Raw genomic sequence first — 20,025 nt, forward strand, 5'->3', positions numbered from 1 at the left:
ACCCCGTAACCATGCCCATGTACATACTCCACAGAGGAGATGGCATTCTGGACCTCTCACTATCACATCCGTGAGGATTGCGATAGTTACGATACAACCATCTACCTACGGGTAGTAGTATCTACTCCGTACCTACACGGAGTCTTAACATTATTCGGACTAGGGAGAGGACAGGGAATGAGATCCCATGGCCAGGCGCATCTCTTCTCATCAATACCCACCACCCCCAACTATGTACATCCTTCTGCTGCCAATAAATCCCATCAGTCTCACCATTCATCCTTTCTAACTAGAATCGTAACACGGCAGGCTTTGCGCTAGGGAGGCATGAGTCGGGTGCAGCAATACGGGCCATAGATCACTGTGCAATGCAAAGAATCTGACATGTGCCAGCTTCCACGCTGACCTTTCTTTTTGTTAGAGGACTCGAAAGGAGGGGCTTACCGGACCCGTATATTGAAGCAGTTTGCCTTCCTGCATCAACGGGCATTAAAGTTTTATTTTCTGACCCCCATACTCTATAGGTACTTACACCTTCGCCTACCTACCGACTCCGTACTCGTAACCTACATAATTCCCTCCCCCCTGTTGTCAGCATACGAAGAACAGACAGGGCAATTCTTTGTCGAGGCTGCTGCTGGGTGTCGGGAACAGATATCGCGCAGAGATGGACTGCGGGATTTGGTGGTAGTAAAAAGCCTCATGCGCCTGGTCGCAGGCAGACAGGCGAGACGATCGACCCAGCTTATGGGGATCTCTTGGAGCTGGAGATGGATTTGGAGGTGAGAAATTGATGGGAATGGTCCTCCATACATATTACCTGTAGGGTGGAGTGGGCAGCAGAGAACCTCGAGGATCCCTCGTAATCTTGAGAAAAAGGTTGGAGGACAATCAATCTCGACATCCTCGAGCTGATCATGCCGCTTCCATTGGTTGGCTGCAGATCCTTGTCTTTTCGTTCTTGCGCTAGCCTGGACTAGGTAAGGGCTCGCTTGCAGACAGGGCACGCATGGACAGGCATGACGCAGGAAGCGACCTCCAACTCCAAATACTTACATACACAGTACACTCAGGTTGCTCTACACCGTATACTGAAGTTATTTCTCGAGTATCCAATAGCAATAACAGCATCAGTTCAGTCCGTAGCAATGCGACGATGAACTAATTCATCTCTCCAATGACGGTGGTAGCTTTGATACCATGAGCTGAATGATTATGATAGAGGGAGGTTCAGTGAATCAATAGGTGAGGGGTGTGTGTATGTGCACTTTAACCACTACTCTCAGTTCTTCAACCCACCTACTCATACATACCTAGGTGCCTAGGTACTTATAGACTATGAAACACACACTACCCGCCTGCTTAAGAACTTTGTACTGTCTTATACCCTACGAGGATATCAATCATATCTTCATCTTTCTTCTATAATTCCTGTGCTGTAACTATTTGCTCCTCGTCTGTGAAAGAGCCGGCGGCCAGGCGAACCAATTCTCCAGCCAATCACACCCTCCAATCCCACCGATCCGAACGACCCCGCGCTAGTGCCGAGTTTTCGATTCGTTCACCACCAACATCCTATAATTTTTTTTCCCCCAGCTATTGAAAAAAATTCCGACCCTCGTTTCTTCTCCCTTCCTTCTCTCTTTTCTTTCTCCTCAGCAATTGTCTGACAGACTCGACTCTCAAAGGCTTGAAAAGGCCCTCGAGCTGTCTACCAATCCCAAAACCACTTCTACCATTCAAACATGGCACCCCACACTTCCAGCGAGGATAACATGGCCCTCGAGCTGCAAGATGGCCATGTCTGCTTCGGTCAGAGCTTTGGAGCAGACAAGAGCATTGCAGGAGAATTGGTCTTCCAGACCGGTATGGTCGGTTATCCTGAATCCATAACCGACCCCTCCTACAGAGGGCAGATCCTCGTCATCACTTTCCCTCTCGTCGGCAACTATGGTGTGCCTTCGAGGGAAGAGCGGGATGCCCTGCTCAAGGACCTCCCAGCACACTTCGAGTCCGAGCAAATACACATCGCAGGTCTCGTGGTGGCCTCCTACTCAAACGAGGACTACTCCCACTACCTCGCCACATCTTCTCTCGGAACCTGGCTCAAGGAGCAGGGCGTTCCTGCCATCACTGGTGTTGACACCCGAGCTCTCACCAAGCGTATCCGAGAGGAAGGAAGCATGCTTGGTCGTTTGCTTAGGAGGACTGCTCCCGCACCTGCGCCAGTCTCCAAGGCATTGACCAACGGTGCAGACGACGTTGAGAACGTCGAGGAGACCGTCGAGGAGGACTGGCGACCTCAATTCGAGCAGATCGACTGGGTTGATCCCAACAAGAAGAACTTGGTAGCAGAAGGTAAGATACGAATTGAAAGAAATACAAGGCTCAGCGTGCTAATGCAAAAATAGTGTCTATCAAGGAGCCCAAGATCTATTCTCCCGACCCCGCCACTGCTCTCCAGCATCCTTCCGGTCGCCCTGTCCGCGTCGTCTGTGTTGACGTTGGTCTCAAATACAACCAATTGAGATGTCTCGTCCGAAGGGGCGTCGAAGTCCAGGTCGTGCCCTGGGACTATGACTTCCCCAAGCTTGCTGGCAAAGAATACGACGGTCTCTTCATTTCCAACGGTCCCGGTGACCCTGCCATGATGGAATCCACAGTGAACCACATCAGGGCAGCTATGGATGAGGCTAGAACCCCCATCTTCGGTATCTGCTTGGGTCATCAGCTGCTTGCTAGAGCTGCTGGTGCCGACACCCTCAAGATGAAGTTTGGTAACCGTGGTCACAACATCCCGTGTACCAGCTTGATCTCTGGTCGATGCCACATTACCTCTCAAAACCACGGTTACGCGGTCGATTCCAAGACCCTCCCCAACGGCTGGGAGGAGCTTTTCGTCAACTCCAACGATGGAAGCAACGAGGGTATCCGCCACGTGCACCGACCTTACTTCAGTGTCCAATTCCACCCCGAGCACACTCCCGGACCCCGAGACACTGAGTATCTGTTCAATGTCTTCATTGACACCATCGTGGACGCTATCAAGACCCCCGATGTCCTTTCCAAGCCCGTCAAGTTCCCTGGCGGAACCGCCGAAGAGAACAAGCAGTTGGCTCCTCGCGTTCACGTGAAGAAGGTTCTTGTTCTTGGCAGTGGAGGTTTGAGCATTGGTCAAGCCGGCGAGTTCGACTACTCCGGTAGTCAAGCCATCAAGGCCCTGAAGGAGGAGGGCATATACACGATCCTCATCAACCCCAACATTGCGACCATTCAGACTTCCAAGGGTCTTGCTGACAAGGTCTATTTCTTGCCTGTCACTGCCGACTTTGTCCGCAAGGTCATCCAAAAGGAGCGTCCCGATGGTATCTACGTCACCTTCGGAGGTCAGACCGCTCTGCAGGTCGGAATCCAGCTCAAGGACGAATTCGAGGGTCTGGGCGTCAAGGTGCTCGGTACTCCCATCGATACGATCATCACCACCGAGGATCGTGAGCTCTTCGCCCGTAGCATGGAATCCATCGGCGAGAAGTGTGCCAAGTCCGCCTCTGCCAACAATGTGGAGGAAGCTATGCACGTCGTGAAAGACATTGGCTTCCCTGTCATTGTCCGAGCCGCCTATGCCCTTGGTGGCCTTGGAAGTGGATTTGCCGACAACGAGGCCCAATTGCTCGATCTTTGCAACAAGGCCTTCGCTGCCAGTCCCCAGGTCCTCATTGAGAGGAGTATGAAGGGCTGGAAGGAAATCGAGTACGAAGTTGTCCGAGATGCACGTGACAACTGCATCACTGTCTGCAACATGGAGAACTTTGATCCACTCGGTATCCACACGGGAGATTCCATTGTTGTCGCACCATCTCAGACCCTTTCCGATGAAGACTACAACATGCTCCGAACTACGGCTGTCAATGTTATCCGCCATCTCGGAGTCGTCGGTGAATGCAACATTCAGTACGCCCTTAACCCCTTCTCCCGCGAGTACTGCATTATCGAGGTCAATGCCCGTCTCTCTCGATCCTCTGCATTGGCTTCCAAGGCTACTGGTTACCCTCTGGCTTTCGTTGCCGCCAAGCTTGGTTTGGGCATTCCCTTGAACGAGATCTCCAACTCGGTGACTCGCGTCACTTGCGCTTGCTTCGAGCCTTCCCTCGACTATGTCGTCGTCAAGATTCCCCGCTGGGACTTGAAGAAATTCCTTCGCGTCTCGACGCTGCTCGGATCCTCCATGAAGAGTGTCGGTGAAGTCATGAGCATCGGACGAACATTCGAAGAAGCAATTCAGAAGGCCATCCGGGCCATCGATGTCAACAACCTTGGATTTAACGAGACAGCTGCGCTCATGGGTATTGACCAGGAGCTCCAGACCCCATCTGACCAACGTCTGTTCGCTATTGCCAATGCCATGAAGTCTGGCTACAGTGTTGACAAGATCTGGGAGATGACCAAGATCGACAAATGGTTCCTCAGCCGCCTAAAGGGTCTCAGCAACTTCGAGAAGCAGATGTCCAACTACAACACTGCAACCATCACTGCACCTCTGATCAAGAGGGCCAAGCAGCTCGGTTACTCTGATCGCCAGCTTGCCAAGTTCTGGGAGACCAACGAGCTTGCTGTCCGCCGAGCCAGGGTTGATGCTGGTATCTTCCCTGTAGTCAAGCAGATCGATACAGTCGCTGCGGAGTACCCAGCTAAAACCAATTACCTGTATTTGACTTACAACGGCACGGAGAATGATATCAACTTCAACGATCGTGGTGTTATGGTCTTGGGCTCCGGTGTGTACCGTATTGGTTCTTCCGTCGAGTTCGATTGGTGCTCCGTCCGCGCCATTAGGACTTTGCGCGAGCAGGGTTTCAAGACTGTCATGGTCAACTACAACCCTGAGACCGTGAGTACCGATTACGACGAGGCTGATCGTCTCTACTTCGAGAACATCAGTCTGGAGACTGTCTTGGACATCTACTCTTTGGAGAACTCCAGCGGTGTCATCATTTCCATGGGTGGCCAGACTCCAAACAACATTGCACTACCACTCCACCGAATGAACGTCAAGATTCTCGGTACTTCTCCTGAGATGATTGACACCGCTGAGAACCGTTACAAATTCTCTCGTATGCTTGACCGCATCTCCGTCGATCAGCCCGCATGGAAGGAGCTCACAAGTATCGATGAGGCTACGGAGTTCTGCGAGAAGGTCTCCTATCCCGTGCTCGTCCGTCCTTCCTACGTCCTCTCTGGCGCTGCCATGAACACAGTCTACTCGCGTGACGACTTGGCCAACTACCTGCAACAAGCAGCCGATGTCTCCCGGGACCACCCTGTAGTCATCACCAAGTACATCGAGAACGCCAAGGAGATTGAGATGGACGCTGTCGCTCGCAATGGACAGATGATCGGTCACTTCATCTCTGAGCATGTTGAGAACGCTGGTGTTCACTCTGGTGACGCAACCTTGATCCTCCCTCCCCAGGATCTCGACCCCGAGACTGTTCGACAGATCGAGGATGCCACCCGCAAGATTGGTAACGCACTGAACATCACTGGTCCATACAACATTCAGTTCATTGCCAAGGACAATGAGATCAAGGTCATTGAGTGTAACGTTCGAGCCTCCAGGTCTTTCCCCTTCGTCTCCAAGACCATGGGTGTCGATCTCATCGAGATGGCCACGAAGGCTATGGCCGGACTTCCCGTCAATGAATACCCACCTGTCAATATTCCCGCCGATTACGTCGGTGTCAAGGTGCCTCAGTTCTCCTTCTCTCGTCTCTCCGGCGCCGACCCTGTTCTTGGTGTTGAGATGGCTTCTACTGGTGAAGTTGCTTGCTTCGGTCGAACGAAGTACGAGGCCTACATCAAGGGTCTCGTCGCCACTGGTTTCCGTCTGCCAAAGAAGAACATCTTGCTCTCTATCGGATCCTTCAAGGATAAGCTCGAGATGCTGCCTTCCATTGAGCGCCTTCACAAGATGGGTTACAACCTGTTTGCTACAGCCGGAACTGCGGATTACATTCAAGAACACGGTATTCCCGTTAAGTTCTTGGAAGCCCTTCCGAACGAGGATCAGGATGAGCAGAAGCCAGAGTACTCTCTGACCCAGCATTTGTCTAACAACCTCATCGACTTGTACATCAACTTGCCATCCAGCAACCGTTTCCGACGACCGGCGAACTACATGAGCAGAGGTTACCGCACTAGGCGTATGGCTGTTGACTACCAGACTCCTCTGGTCACCAACGTCAAGAACGCTAAGCTCTTGATTGAGGCTATCGCCCGACACTACGATCTGGAGATCAGCAAGGTCGACTACCAAGAATTTTTCCCTGCTCCTGGATCTCGCGAGCAACACTCACAGCTGTCCAACCTCCACGGTTCGCTCTCGCTCAGCCAGCTGTTGGCCAAGTCACCCTTCAAGAGGAAGCACATTACCTCAGTCGGCCAGTTCACTCGTGCCGATCTCCATCTTCTGTTCACAATCGCCCAGGAGATGAGACTTGGTGCCCAACGCCAGGGATGCTTGGACATCCTCAAGGGCAAGGTTCTCTGCACCATGTTCTTCGAGCCATCTACGCGCACATCCGCTTCTTTCGATACTGCCATGAAGCGCTTGGGTGGTGAGGTTGTCGTCGTGAACGAGAATGTGTCTTCGACCAAGAAGGGCGAGTCGATTGCTGACACCATCCGCACCCTCGGCTGCTATGGCGATGCCATCGTCCTCCGTCACCCTGCTGAGGAGTCTATCGACATTGCTACGAAGTTCTCGAACGTTCCAGTCCTCAATGCTGGAAATGGTAGCCGCGAGCACCCCACTCAGGCTCTCCTCGACATCTTCACGATCCGTGAGGAGCTTGGTACCGTCAACGGCCTCACCATCACCTTCGTTGGTGACCTCAAGTATGGACGCACGGTGCACTCTCTCTGCGAGCTTCTCAAGCACTACGATGTCACCATCCAGCTAGTGTCTCCTGAGTCTCTTCGCATGCCCGAGTCCGTCACTGAGGCTTTGAAGTCTCGCAACCAATTGTCGGTCGTCTCGCACGAGCTTACGCCCGAGATCGTTGCCAAGTCGGACGTTCTGTACTGCACTCGTGTACAGAAGGAGCGCTTCCCCGACGTTGCCAAGTATGAGGCCGTCAAGGACGCCTTCGTGGTGGACAACCGTGTCATGAAGGGCGCAAAGGCCAATATGATCGTTATGCACCCTCTGCCCAGAAACAACGAGATTCACGAGGAGTTGGACTTTGATCCTCGTGCAGCATACTTCAGACAGGTGAGTATTCCAATCTTTAAAGACGATACATCCTCTAACATATCATTCCAGATGAGATACGGATTGTACACACGTATGGCGCTGTTGGCGATGGTTATGGCTAACTAAGCTCAACGTAAATACCCTCGGCGTTCATTTATTCCTTTGTGTCAACCCAGACTGCGATTCTATTTCGGCGTTCAAAGATCTACATTGTTGGAAAACAGACCGAAGTGGAACAAAAGCTTTTCATCATTCATTTTTTACATATTAGAAAGCGTCGTCATTTAGCATAGAGAGGACTGGAGTCAACAGTCCCACCAAAAAGCATTAGACCGGCGTCAATGTGGGTTCTAACGGTGTACCATTACGTTTTACGACCTACTATTTACTTCATTTTTTTCCATTCCCCGTTTGGGGGAAGCTATTTCAATTTTTCTTTTCTCGGTTTGGTCGTTTTGGGTTTTTTGCGGGAGTGCACGGACGCATTTGGTGGGTGGGGCGTTCCTCTAATACCCGGTTTGGGAAGCATTGGGATTTGTCTAAAGCATTTTAGGGTCTGGGAATCTTCGGGTATGACGATATTCCATGAGCAAATCGTCTGGGACGCTACCGGTTGGCGTCCTTTTTTCATTACGAGCCTTTCAGGCTTCTTTCTCTTGTTTCCCGATTTGTGCCTATTAGGCCATATACATTGTTGCATAGGAAAGCGTCGGAAGGGAATGACCAACATTGGTCTATGAGTATGACATGGAAAAGAATGCACGTCCCACGGTGATGTGGGATTGGAGATATCAGATGTTTTTTATACGAAGCAGGACGGAATTCAATGACATGTGCATATGCATGTTCGGGCCTCTGGTTTAAATATATACTCCAGACGCCTTGATATGTTGTTGCTTACTACGAGTATGAATCGCTGCCTATTATTACACATGTGAGGAATCAATCAGAACAATCGTGACCTCTCCACTTCAAAACATCGTACTGCTTGCTTGATGTGCTCTTGAAGCATGGCTCAGAAACAAGGACTGGCGAGTGCCAAAGAACTCAATGGCGCAAGCACCTGCTCCAGCCGGGCAGCCCGCATCCAAACCCGACGAACAGATAGACCAAGAAGATAACCACGAGCGCCAACAGCACCATAAGCTTAACATTCTTCCACCACATCCTCCTCCTAAGCCCACGACTCCTCACCCTAAAGTCCCTCGCATTGCTCCCCAACCGATCCGTCTTATCAACCAGCAAATCGATCCTCTCCCCCCTCTCAAGCACCCTCTCAATATTCTCCGTCATAATCTCCCTCACGCCCTCGATCTCCCTCTGCGCCGTCCTCAGCGCGTCCTTCTGGCCCGCCTCCGTGCCCCCCTGCTCCACCATCAGCGCCTTCATCCGCGCATTAAAGCTCGCGGCGCCATAACTCGGCAGCGCGGCGAAGTCCGTAGTCGCGGGGTCGTACTCCTCGAGGAACTTCTTCTGCAGCGTCACGAGGAAGCCGAAGGGGATGCGGCGGCCGAGCGAGGCGTCCGCGACGGTCAGGAAGGTGAGGCCGCCGGCGGAGGACTGGGAAGACGGGTGCTCAGAGGGCGCGGATGCGATGTAGTGGATGTAGTGGTCGCCGTGGGTGTAGGTGAGTTTCTGGGGGGAGGTGTGGCTGATCTTGGGGAGGATGAGCGACGGGAGGGAGGAGCTGGCTGAGGAGGCGGAGGTGGTGTGTTCGGTTAGGATGGTCGTGTTGTGGGCTATACAGGCGCTGGAGGGGGTGGTTAGTTGGAGGGTTTGAGGGGGGAGAGGGGAGAGGGGGAGAGGTACTAGAGGAGAGGCGTGGATGTTGAGGAGGAGGCCATTGTGGATGATGGGTGTGGTGGTGGTGCCTGGGTTTCTGACGGACGGCCGGTGTATTTCTCGGGGGAGAGGTTCGGGGGGTGTCTGTGTTTCGTGGGATCGGGTTGGAGATCTGATGCTTTGTTGTCTGGGACGTGGGTGTGCAGTTGAGGATGAGAGCGTGAGAATGGGGTATCGTGAGTGTTGTTGATAGAGAGAGTGTAGTCGTGATGTGGTGGTTGTTGTTCGTACTCGTACAAAGAGAAGGGGCAACGTCACCGGGCAGATGCCAAGACCCGCGAAGGATTTAATTAATGCGACAGACAGTCCCGCGCGACCGATCTCATAGGGCTGAGATTTTGAGATCTTTCTCGCGTCCTACGATACTCTACTGTGTGTGTTACCACGGCGCACGACGCTGCACAGCTTTACCCTTCACCGCTGGCTTTGTAGCATCTATATGCGTCAGTGTCTGAAGAGTATGAGCATTGAGTATGAGTCTTATCGTTTGATGTCTCATTACCCTGCCATTTCACTGCAGACCCACGCACCTGAGTCAATTCACGACAACTCAACATCTGCCCACCCTCAGTCGACTAGACCTCACCTCGAATTGTCGCAATGGTTCGCGTCAAGTACCGCTACCTGATAGTGAACTATCTGTACCCAGAACCGTCGTCCGACCAGAAACATCCATCCCACGATGCCGTCCCACAACTCATCCAGTTCCACCGCCCAACGCCAGACAAATTCGACAGCAGGGCACTATACCAGGCGATAAGACAGGCAGTCACCGAACTCTTCGGAGACTACGGAATGGGCATGGTAGGACAAGGTCTGAAAAGTACGGATTCACAACCAATTTTCTGCGAAGTGCAAGACAAAGCTAACAACATGTCAAACAGTCAATTATCATTCTACAGCCACCTCCACCTCGATCGTCAGATGTCCGCAGGCGCATTACCAGATGGCGTGGGCTGCTCTGACGAACATGACTGAGCTAGGCAAGCTAGGTATACCGGTTGTAATTAGGGTTGTCAGGGTCTCTGCGACGATTAGGCATGCGGAGGAGGAGATAATAAGACGGGCTAAGGACATTATTCTTCGCGCTCAAGGCGGTGAGGACACGGTTGGCGTGTCTGACATCGTGAGGGCGGCTGCGGCTAGTAAGAGGAGGGAAGACGAGGAGATGGTGGTTGAGGAGAGCGATGCGAGTGATGACGAGAGCGAATAGAGGACACAGACGCTATCGTGTGAATGAACCTACGAGGTTTGATGGATGGACAGAGAGGCAGTGTTGCAATCCTTAATCCCGCTTGCCTCACTTTAGTGTTGTCTCTGGCAGGGTCAGATGCCTTTGGAATGCTGCGGGAATTTTAGGACCAACTTCACGTAAGTCACTACTTTGATTTGTCGGAACCCAATTACTGATTGCACTTTAGAGTCAATAATGCGTAAGGGAACGGAGAAATAACAAAACATGAGCAAGCTAGCTTTGGAAAGACCTTCCGTATCCAATCGAAAGCGAGATGTTCAACGTTGTATGCAGCAGGTCTACGCTGCAGACGATAAAGAGCCAACAAAGCTTAATGCGTTTGCGAAGAAACATCGCCCAGTCAAAACGCCCGGGAGCCAATTGGAAAAGTGTCTCATTACATCAGACCTGCTATCAATAAAACATTCCGAACCGTAGTTGCCACTGGACCCCGTTGGCAACCGGCTTCGGGAGCACAAAGAAATCCTGAAACCAACAAACCACCGGTCTACCAGAATGAGCAGGTTAAAGCGTGACGCATCCCCCGCAAGCATCAAACAAGCGCTTAGTCTCTACCTACTTAGACCCTGGATGGAATCCCCCGCGCGGTCCGCTACCATGGCTCCAGTCTCACCGTCAACACTAGCTCCTCTACAACCTTCGCTGTCGCCTGTACCATTGCATATTATAAAGGTCCAGGAGAATATCCCCAACGATCGTTTGAATACACTGCCTATTACTGAGCTCCAGACAATGACAACCAATTGCAACTCTACAATTGACCAGCGCCTACTCGTTCCTGCACTCGTCGAGAAGCAGGCTGAGCTCAAACTTCCCCAAACCGAATTAGAGCATCAGAGCAAAGAAGATGGCGTCTTCAGATTCCCCAGATACAATATGGCACATCATCGCCCGAGCCCTCCGTCACCAGCACAACAGCAACACCCAAAACCCGACCACCCATCCACAACCACCAGCACAAGACACATATCAGAAAGTCGAAAAGCGAACAGATCCATATACGCTCCCGAGCGAGGCCAGCGAACCCGACGACCCCAATCAACACAAATCGCAGACCTCAGCCCCCAGTCCCCGACCTTCGGGCCGCGGATGGGACAACTCCCAAGCGGCACCGTCTACCGGCGCCGGTGCTCTCTCCCCGCCAACGTACCCGCAAACCCGCATCCAGCGGGCATTGAGGCTGAGCTCCAGAGGAGCCAGGCAGCTCTGAGGACGAACCAGGAGAAGCGGATGCAGTGGGAGGCTGCCTGGGCGTGGGTCGAGCACAACCTCGAAGACTGCGTCCAGCACATCGCCGACGATGGCAACAAAAGCAAGGCGGTTGATCAGTTCGGCGCGAGCCACGACGTCTGGGACGAGCTGCTCACGCTGAAGACTGAGGCTGAGGGGTTGGAGGCGAGGATCAAGGACCTGGCGGGGGATGGTCGGACGCATGTTCCGCTGAGGAGCAGTATCTAAGGGTTCTCTTTCTCTCATCGTCGACGATTCTCCTTCTTTTCTTTTATCGCTCGGCACGTTGAACTGTGCTGTAGATATCACTACACCTCAGTATAGGATTAAAACAAAAAAAACCGGACGGGGGGATGTGAAACCGCATCCTGACCCCTTGAGGGCCCTCACGGTAACTTATCGTTTAACATGCCACTGTTTCTCCTTATTAGATTGAATGCAGGCTTGACATATTTTGGCAAGGAACAACGTATGGTTGAAAATACATTGTAGTATAGTACGTTTAGGCGGGCATTAGAAAAACATTTCGTACTTTACTTTATTGCCTCTTCTTTTCCTCGAATTGTACCTAGCTGGAACGTGGTATTTAATTGAGAAATAAGAGATAAGATGATACATTTTGTCTGTCCACTCATCACGAGAAGCTTATTTTGCAGTTATGACATGTCATTCTAGATAGTCCACCTTTTTCCTCTTAGTAAGTAAGCATTATGGGCTGAGGGAATGCCAGCACAATTACAACACCCCGTAGCACGGATTTGGTAGATGAACTAGTGTGATTATGCGTGCCACACATCAATGAGATCGATTTTCTGCAATGTATGAGTTAAGAGTCCGCCCCGACTAAATGCTGAAATTGCTGATTGATCTCTGTCATAATATCATTCACATTACTTGTTAGATTGAACTTGAAGTCGCAAGCGCTTTAAGATGTGCTATACTCATTTTGTACGGTTAGCTAACGCCGACTATTGTTGATGTTGTACGTGATGTAGAAGCCATTCCCTGGACTAGGTACACAAAGTCATTTCGATATTCAAATGAAACCAGCGGTTCACCCTTTCCATGAACATATCACAGTCTTTGCAGATCGGATTGCTGCTCAGTATGACTGCCCGTTTCAAAGATAGCAGGGGCGCGGCTTCACTCAGCTCAATCAAATGTTGATGCATTTTTTCTTTCTCCAAGAATGTGGATCTCTTCTCCTCTTGAACTCTCATCGCAGCCACCTTATCGTCTGACTCAAGTCTCAGCAGTTCTTCTTCGACAACATGAATCTCATGTTTCAGCCTCTCAACTTCCCGTGCATCATAAGCGTCACCCAGCAATCGATCATCTGCTTCGAAGAGCTGGTGGTCCAATTCTGCTTTCCTTCCCTACAAATCACGCACCTTCTTCCATGTTGCGAACGAGTCTTCTCCTTCTGCGATAATGTCTTCTATTTCAATGATCGAGTCTTCCAGATTCCTGTCAGGCTGTCTGTCTTGAGGCAAGAAAACATGCCTCTCGATAAAGTAGGCAATTAACTTCTTCTCCGCATGGGATGCATAGTACTGTCCGGATCTATCTTGATCCCAATCTGGATTCGGTGCATCTGGGAGTACATGGCCAACTACGGACGCGATATGATAGACCTGCTCGACCCAGTGTGGCCTGTTCGTAGGGCTTGGGGGCAGGGCATCGACGCCCCAACCACTGGTCGCCGAGATCTGTTTGAATTGGCCTCCCCTATCAAGGACGGCGGCGGTTTTACTGATACGTGGCACAGGGTAGCTGCGAATGGGTCCGTGAAGCGTGATCGCCATCTCGGATTGGGATTTCTTGAAACTGTACTTGATGCGTTCGCTCTCTGAAGGTGGTTCAGTGTACTGGTACTGCTTATCGGCGTTCGAGTCACCGAGTAAGACGACGATAGATCGCCTGTGTCGATTACATTCGAGCACGTTGTCTGCAGCCGCAAACTGCGAGCGCCGATATCTCTCTTCTTCATTCTTGGGAGCTGGCTGGGCTAAATCCACGGCACAGCGACCCTCATTGTCTCGAAGGCGTTTGTCCGCATTGCCCTTGAGCAGCGCTTCTACGTTGCCAGTTCGGCCCCAGAGCGCTGCCTCCATGAGCGCACTGCGTCCGTGTTCATCGGTAGCATTCGCGTCTGCGCCGTGTTGGAGAAGAAGTGACACCATCTCGTGGCTCTTTTCTGCCGCAGCCCTGATCAGAGTGGTGTTTCCAGCGTGGCCTCTTCCATGCAGAAAAAGGTTCGCCTCGGCAGAAGTGTTGAGATATTGAGTTATTGCAGGCAAGTTGCCTAGCACGCAATCTGAAATTGCGTCTAAGATCCTCTTCTGCTCGAAGCTATCCCCGTTCGGAAGATTGATAGTTTTGAACTCTTTTGAATCATCATAGAGATTTAAAACCGGCCCTGGCTTTGGCTTTGTGGTTGAGATACGCATTTTGTAGTGAAAGAGACCGGCTAGAACGCGCTCATCTTGATCGGAAGAATGTATAACCTCATCCTGTTGATCTGCTTGCGAGCCAGCTTTCACGAAGCAAGCCCTACTCTTGTCAATCTCATAGCCGACACGTCCGGTCTTTTCATCGATGGGGAATATGAACTCGTACTGGCCACCTGGTTGGCAGCCTGAAGTACGCATGCCTGGAAGACTGACGCCGTGCCGATGTTCCTCATCGCAGTACGGACACTTGACGTAGACGCTCGACGCGTTCCAGCGAAGCACTTCGATTTTCGGACATGACATGGCAGACATGCTGTGTCTAGTGAGGGAGGAAGGGTCTGGTGGAAACGTGATCATAAGTGAGAGTCGAGGATAGCTCTTAGGTCAAATCGCAGGCCGTGATGAGAAAACATTTGGTGAAGTTCGAGTTCCCAACAAATGTCCTGTTACGTAGAGAACGACTAGAAAATCACTGCGTCGCCCAACGCCGCCAACAATATGTTGTCATGTAGTGAGAATGCACAGCAAGAATAAGTTAGAAGTTGCCTAACCTCGCTACGAGTCTCACTTTCAGAGGATGGACATTACTTTAATTTACTTAATTCTCCAAATCTAAAAACTATTCAGACAAGGTCTTGGGTATGTGAATCATATATACAAACGGGTTTTGAAAATTTCCGGCTGTACTATGCTTCCTTTCATTGTCCTGTTAAACGCCATACGCCCCAACGCGGCCTAGAGTCCTGCTTTTTGGGGTAGAGGAGCTCATTTCTTCTTTCCTTGGGCTTCGGTCTCGGTGAGCTCGCGGATGAAGACCTTGATGGCCCCATCTGCGATGTCATCCTGGCCGTCTTCGATGGCCGGGCTGACGCCCACTGCGAGGTACTTTCCGTCGTCAGAGAAGGCAGCGGTGGCTATGGAGGATGGGAAACGCTGGTACTGTCTGATTCTTCGCTTGGCTGCTGCGTCCCAGAGGGCGACTATGCCGTCTCCACCGCCAGACGCGAAAGTTCCGTGCACGGGGTGGAAGGCAACGATGTGGACGGGGTAGACTAGATAACACATGTTAGCGGATTCGATTCTCTTGGGTTCATCGGCGGACCGAGAGTGAAACTTACCGACATCCTGGCCATCCTGGGCCTGTCGATGGCACTTGAATGCGTACTTCCTCGCCTGCGATTCCTCGCTTGGATCGAACCATTCGACAGCCACTCGGCCTTCTATCGAGCTGCTCGCATAACCGGCATCATTGGGCATGCACGCCACCGCGCGCGTCATGTACTTCATGCTGCTCTCCCTCCTCTGCCAGGTAGGCACCTCGCCGGCGGGGGACTCCACGGCTGCTTTTGCGAGGACGTCGAGCTCGTAGATGAAGACGTGGCGGGAGGCCATTGCGACGACGAGCTTGGTAGGCGAGATCGACATGGAGAAGGGTTTCGAGGGGAGCGTGAGCGTGTAGAAGTCGCCTGGTGTGGAGAGGTCGTGGAGATGCAATGTCGAGTCCCATGACGAGGATATGAGGAGGTTGTGAGCGGCGGAGAAGAGGACGTGGTTTGCGGGCTTGTCGTGGGTTGAGAGAATGGTCTGGTCGCCAGATGAGAGGTCGATTCTAGGGTACTCTGGTAAGTTTTTGGATCACGAGATAGGGTGTATTTTGTTGCGAAGCATATATGGGGGATTGTTACCTTCGCACTTCCCAGTCTAGACCGCAGCTGAATGCCTCATTCTCGTCGCGTCCAAAGCACACATCGAGAACGGGCGCGCGATGCTCGAACTTCTCTAACAGCTTGCCTCCAGGCTCTGCATGTGTGTCGTAGAGATAGACATTGTTGTCCCACGAGGACACGAGAAGCCGTGTTGATGTCTCGGGTGCGAATTTCACCGCGGAGATGACGTCGGAAGGGTTTTGCGCAAGCTCGAACTGGGCTACAATTATTAGTCTTATGTACATTTATATACTTTGGAAGGTGAAACATACCACTCATCTTGAATTATGCGCGACAAGCTGTGCGAATTGGGGAAGTGAGGAAGCTCTGTGATTGCTTCCAGCAACAAACATAGGACGTCGATCTTAGACGTCGGCGGAAATTCGTTGCCAAGCCCCGATGCCCCTCAAGAAGCTCCCCCTCTAACTAGTTACATAGAAATAGTTATTCGTGATACTAACTAACTGAACGATCATTCCTTACTCTTCCGCTGAAGCCGGACAGCTGCTAACAGCTCTTTAGGATGCCGTTCGCACAGCTGGTGATAGGCCCGCCTGGCTCGGGAAAGTCAACATACTGCAATGGTATGCACCAATTTATGACTGCCATAGAACGAAAAGTTTCCGTCGTGAATCTCGATCCCGCAAACGATCAAACATCATATCCATGCGCACTTGATGTACGTGACCTGGTCACAATAGACGAGATCATGGAGCAGGAGGACTTGGGCCCAAACGGTGGTGTCCTGTATGCTTTGGAAGAGTTAGAGCATAATTTCGACTGGTTAGAGGAAGGATTGAAGGAGCTCGGAGGTCCGCAAGTCCAATGCCACTGAAGAAGCACAAAAGCTGATGGGTGCGCAGACGACTATATTCTGTTCGACTGCCCTGGTCAGGTCGAGCTCTTCACACATCACTCTTCATTGCGAAACATATTCTTCCGTCTTCAAAAGCTCGGGTACAGAGTAATTATCTACTGGTCGTCGACTCATTGAAACAAGCTCTAACAACAGAACAGCTCGTAGTATTACACCTCACCGATTCTATCGTGCTCACCCGCCCTTCGCTTTATGTATCCTCCCTACTGCTTGCGCTACGGAGCATGCTGCAAATGGATTTGCCACATTTGAATGTGCTCACAAAGATCGATAATCTCCACAATTATCCGAACCTACCGTTCAATCTAGACTACTATACTGAAGTGCAGGATCTCTCATACCTACTCCCACTCCTAAACAAGGAACAAACATCGGGAATACCTGGACCTACAAGCGCAACAACAAAGGATGTTGCGGAAGGAGACGAACCCGTATCCAAGTACTCCGCACTGAACCAAGCAATCGTGGATTTAGTCGAAGACTTTGCGCTTGTAGGATTCGAGACATTAGCTGTGGAGGATAAGAAGAGCATGATGATCTTGCTCCGCGCAATTGATCGCGCAGGAGGCTACGCCTTTGGGGGAGTTGAGGGCGCAAATGATACAGTCTGGCAGATGGCAATGCGCCAGGATGCTGTCACCATGGATGCCCGAGATGTCCAGGAACGATGGCTCGACCGGAGAGAGGAAATGGACGAGGAAGAGCGAAAGGGTTGGGCTGAGGAAGCTGGCCCTGCGGCCAATATATCTCATCCATCTGCGCAAGCCGGTCAACAACGCACCTTTCCGGACGAGGACGAAACACCTAAGCAATCTGGTGGCGACGCGGACGATGAAGATATGGAGGATGACTTAGAAGAAATGCGGAAATTCATGGAGAAGAAGGACAAGGACGATGGTATCAAGGTGACTAGGAAACCGCAAGGGTGAATATACAAATCAGAACCGCGGTGACTGACGAGGCGTAAGACGCCAGTCTGAACTTGCGCTCTCTGGAACAGTCAACAACGAGAAACACCACACATGCATTCATCCAGTTCATCGAAGAAGGTGAAAGTGAAATCAACCTGTAGGTAAAAGTAACGCGTCGAAAAAGAGGGGCATCCCACCAATGCAGGGTCCGGGTTGTGACTTGCTGCGTCGCGTTTACAGGTGAAAGGTGGTGAAAGCATTAGGTTACCTAGGCATTGAGTGGCTGTTAGAGCCCCAGGTCAAACAAACACATAACATGTATTATGACGCATACAAGCCCTCTCTCATAAACATTAACGTCCCATGCTATGCCTCCATATATTTCTTTGCACCTCTATTAAACACAATACGAAATGCTTAAAAGGAAGCGCTCAGACCATGATGTTGTTGGTCTTGGCAGCGATCGTCCCCCACGCGACAATGATGATGTTTACCAGAACCCCCGGATGACGAAACGATGGACCGGACCCTTCAGTACTAAGAAAAAGAAATCCTCAAGTCCATATTCCTGGATCTCTCCAACACCATCCACCATGAGCAATCTCCTGGATTTCATTTTGAATTACGAAGAAGCTTTCAAATCGTAAGTATACATACTCAATACATTTGTTTTCTTTTGCATCCTTTTCGTCTAGCTTGAGGAAAAGCTCATAACATCCAGACGCAACCGCCTCGCCTCGCTGTACGCAGATTTCCGCAACCAACTCAACACAAATCCAGACGGGTATCATGCAAACATAGCGGCGTGGAAGAAAGCCCTTGCAGATGCAGCGCGCGCGGGTGTGATCCCTTCGCAGGGAGGAAATACAAAGGATCTACTCAACATCCGGACGGGACAGGAGCTTGCGCGAGCCCTCCAACATCCAAATTTCGGCCAACCAACGTGTCTATCTGCCGTGTTCCACGATGCCGTCTCGAAGAAAGAGTTCCTTCCTTTGCAGGACTTCTTGAACTCGCAGGAAAGCATTTACAAGACGAGTTGGGTACCCTCGCCCTGGGCGGTTGTCAAATGGGGCTTAAGGACGCTTGGTGTACTGGGACAGCCGGGGTTTGGTGATAAGCTCGGAACTGGGAGTTTCGTGGTTCTGAGCAATGTGGAGGTGAGCTGATCAAATAATTATGACAAGATGGTGCTAACGAGCAGGGAAGACTGCCGCGGAAGAGATCTTGAAGCAAATGGCTGCTCAAACATCAGATGTTGATCGCGTACTCTCCCGAAAGGATTTCCTCAAGCGATTCTCGAACGTTCTCAATCCGATCTCCTCACTCAGTCCGAACGACCTTAACATCCTCCTTGTACACTTGGCTAGGGACAAGCAGTCAATCTCCTATGACGCTCAGACCATCAAGTTCAAGTCAGAAAACGATCAAACGCCTCAGCCAATCACCCAAATAGATTCCGCTATAGCAAATCTGCGAGACCAAATTGCGAAGCTCAATTCCGAAATTCATCCTCTGGAAGAAAAGGTTGCAACGGCGGATATAACTGCAAGAGAAGCAGTGAGAAACAAGATGATGACCAGAGCAAAAGCCGCACTTCGCTCCAAAAAGTTGGCCGAGTCCGCATTGGAACATCGCTTGCAGTTGGTGCTTCAGTTCGGAGAAACCTACGCAAAAATGCAGCAAGCTGTTGATCAGGTCGAGATCGTTAAAGCAATGGAAGCCAGTGCGGTTGCTCTCAAGAGTCTGAACAACCGCGTTGGAGGCACAGAAGGTGTCACAAAGGTCGTCGATACATTGAGGGCCGAGATGGACACTACAGACGAGATCAACACCATTATCAACGAATCCGGTGCACCCGTCGATGAGACAGAGATTGACGATGAGTTTGAAGCCCTTGAGCGCGCAGAGAAGGAAAGGGAGGAGGCCGAAGAAGCGGCCAAGACCGCTGCCAGGCTGGCCGAGCTGGAGCAAGCCGAACAGCAACGCAAGGAAAAGGAGAAGGAGAGAGAAGCTGCTAAGGACACAAAGGAAGAACAGGCAGTCGAGGAGACTTCCGTACGACTCTCGCAGATGTCGTTCAAAGAAGACGTCAACCCAGAGGCAGAAAAGGAGCAAGAGAAGACCGCAATACCTGCATGAGTGGTAGACTGAAGAATTTGATATCCCAATCCCTTTTGCATAGCGCACGGTGTTCATGCGGAGCTCATTTATGTATATTTCGACATCCGCTGTTAGTATGCGTAGAAATCAACTCAAATACAACACACATTAAGACTTCACGCAAGATGGATTGACCCAATTTTGAATAGGCACTGCGCCGAACCAGTTTGCTGACTGCTTCTACCATGAATCAGTAGGCGTGTTTCTATAATTAACAGATTCAAATAAAAATAAAATTTACTCTTATGAGTTCAGTATTCTGTGACGTCGTCAAAGCAAGCTGTAGGATTACTTTACTTCCCGATGGTGTATCACGCTAAGCCCTTTCGGGATCCG

General features: G+C 51.1%; 8 protein-coding genes across 8 annotated transcripts; 5 read left to right on the plus strand and 3 right to left on the minus strand.

Moving 5' to 3' along the window:
- The first annotated feature begins 1,601 nt into the window (after positions 1-1,601).
- BU24DRAFT_387191 (carbamoyl-phosphate synth) lies at positions 1,602-7,592 on the plus strand. The gene is made up of 3 exons (XM_033524957.1): positions 1,602-2,358; positions 2,412-7,270; positions 7,322-7,592. The coding sequence occupies exons 1-3, from the start codon at positions 1,746-1,748 to the stop codon at positions 7,376-7,378; spliced, it is 5,529 nt and encodes a 1,842-aa protein (XP_033388340.1). The 5' UTR covers positions 1,602-1,745; the 3' UTR covers positions 7,379-7,592.
- A 488-nt stretch (positions 7,593-8,080) lies between these two features.
- On the minus strand, positions 8,081-9,293 carry BU24DRAFT_365783 (vesicle-associated membrane protein-like protein). The gene is made up of 2 exons (XM_033524285.1): positions 9,062-9,293; positions 8,081-9,002 (listed from the first exon to the last, which is right to left on the minus strand). The coding sequence occupies exons 1-2, from the start codon at positions 9,094-9,096 to the stop codon at positions 8,300-8,302; spliced, it is 738 nt and encodes a 245-aa protein (XP_033388341.1). The 5' UTR covers positions 9,097-9,293; the 3' UTR covers positions 8,081-8,299.
- A 401-nt stretch (positions 9,294-9,694) lies between these two features.
- Positions 9,695-10,307, plus strand: BU24DRAFT_459619 (uncharacterized protein; the record flags this gene model as incomplete). The annotated part of the gene is made up of 2 exons (XM_033531741.1): positions 9,695-9,917; positions 9,979-10,307. 2 exons carry the CDS (start codon positions 9,695-9,697, stop codon positions 10,305-10,307), a joined length of 552 nt encoding a protein of 183 aa, XP_033388342.1.
- A 126-nt stretch (positions 10,308-10,433) lies between these two features.
- BU24DRAFT_131145 (uncharacterized protein) lies at positions 10,434-12,159 on the plus strand. Its single transcript, XM_033521022.1, has 2 exons — positions 10,434-10,465; positions 10,516-12,159. The coding sequence occupies exon 2, from the start codon at positions 10,845-10,847 to the stop codon at positions 11,805-11,807; it is 963 nt and encodes a 320-aa protein (XP_033388343.1). The 5' UTR covers positions 10,434-10,465; positions 10,516-10,844; the 3' UTR covers positions 11,808-12,159.
- Positions 12,160-12,589: 430 nt separating this feature from the next.
- On the minus strand, positions 12,590-14,371 carry BU24DRAFT_448374 (uncharacterized protein; the record flags this gene model as incomplete). Its single annotated transcript, XM_033530883.1, has 2 exons — positions 12,971-14,371; positions 12,590-12,928 (listed from the first exon to the last, which is right to left on the minus strand). The coding sequence occupies exons 1-2, from the start codon at positions 14,342-14,344 to the stop codon at positions 12,590-12,592; spliced, it is 1,713 nt and encodes a 570-aa protein (XP_033388344.1). The 5' UTR covers positions 14,345-14,371.
- Positions 14,372-14,619: 248 nt separating this feature from the next.
- Positions 14,620-16,065, minus strand: BU24DRAFT_387197 (WD40 repeat-like protein). Its single transcript, XM_033524958.1, has 4 exons — positions 16,011-16,065; positions 15,718-15,958; positions 15,151-15,641; positions 14,620-15,084 (listed from the first exon to the last, which is right to left on the minus strand). Exons 1-4 carry the CDS (start codon positions 16,015-16,017, stop codon positions 14,798-14,800), a joined length of 1,026 nt encoding a protein of 341 aa, XP_033388345.1. The 5' UTR covers positions 16,018-16,065; the 3' UTR covers positions 14,620-14,797.
- A 131-nt stretch (positions 16,066-16,196) lies between these two features.
- On the plus strand, positions 16,197-17,842 carry BU24DRAFT_419597 (uncharacterized protein). Its single transcript, XM_033527257.1, has 3 exons — positions 16,197-16,550; positions 16,602-16,702; positions 16,756-17,842. The coding sequence occupies exons 1-3, from the start codon at positions 16,262-16,264 to the stop codon at positions 17,542-17,544; spliced, it is 1,179 nt and encodes a 392-aa protein (XP_033388346.1). The 5' UTR covers positions 16,197-16,261; the 3' UTR covers positions 17,545-17,842.
- A 206-nt stretch (positions 17,843-18,048) lies between these two features.
- Positions 18,049-19,811, plus strand: BU24DRAFT_365793 (uncharacterized protein). Its single transcript, XM_033524286.1, has 3 exons — positions 18,049-18,169; positions 18,248-18,686; positions 18,736-19,811. The coding sequence occupies exons 1-3, from the start codon at positions 18,120-18,122 to the stop codon at positions 19,666-19,668; spliced, it is 1,422 nt and encodes a 473-aa protein (XP_033388347.1). The 5' UTR covers positions 18,049-18,119; the 3' UTR covers positions 19,669-19,811.
- The last annotated feature ends 214 nt before the right edge of the window (positions 19,812-20,025 follow it).

The sequence above is a fragment of the Aaosphaeria arxii genome (assembly GCF_010015735.1).
Source record: "Aaosphaeria arxii CBS 175.79 unplaced genomic scaffold BU24scaffold_2, whole genome shotgun sequence".
NCBI lineage: Eukaryota > Fungi > Ascomycota > Dothideomycetes > Pleosporales > Aaosphaeria > Aaosphaeria arxii.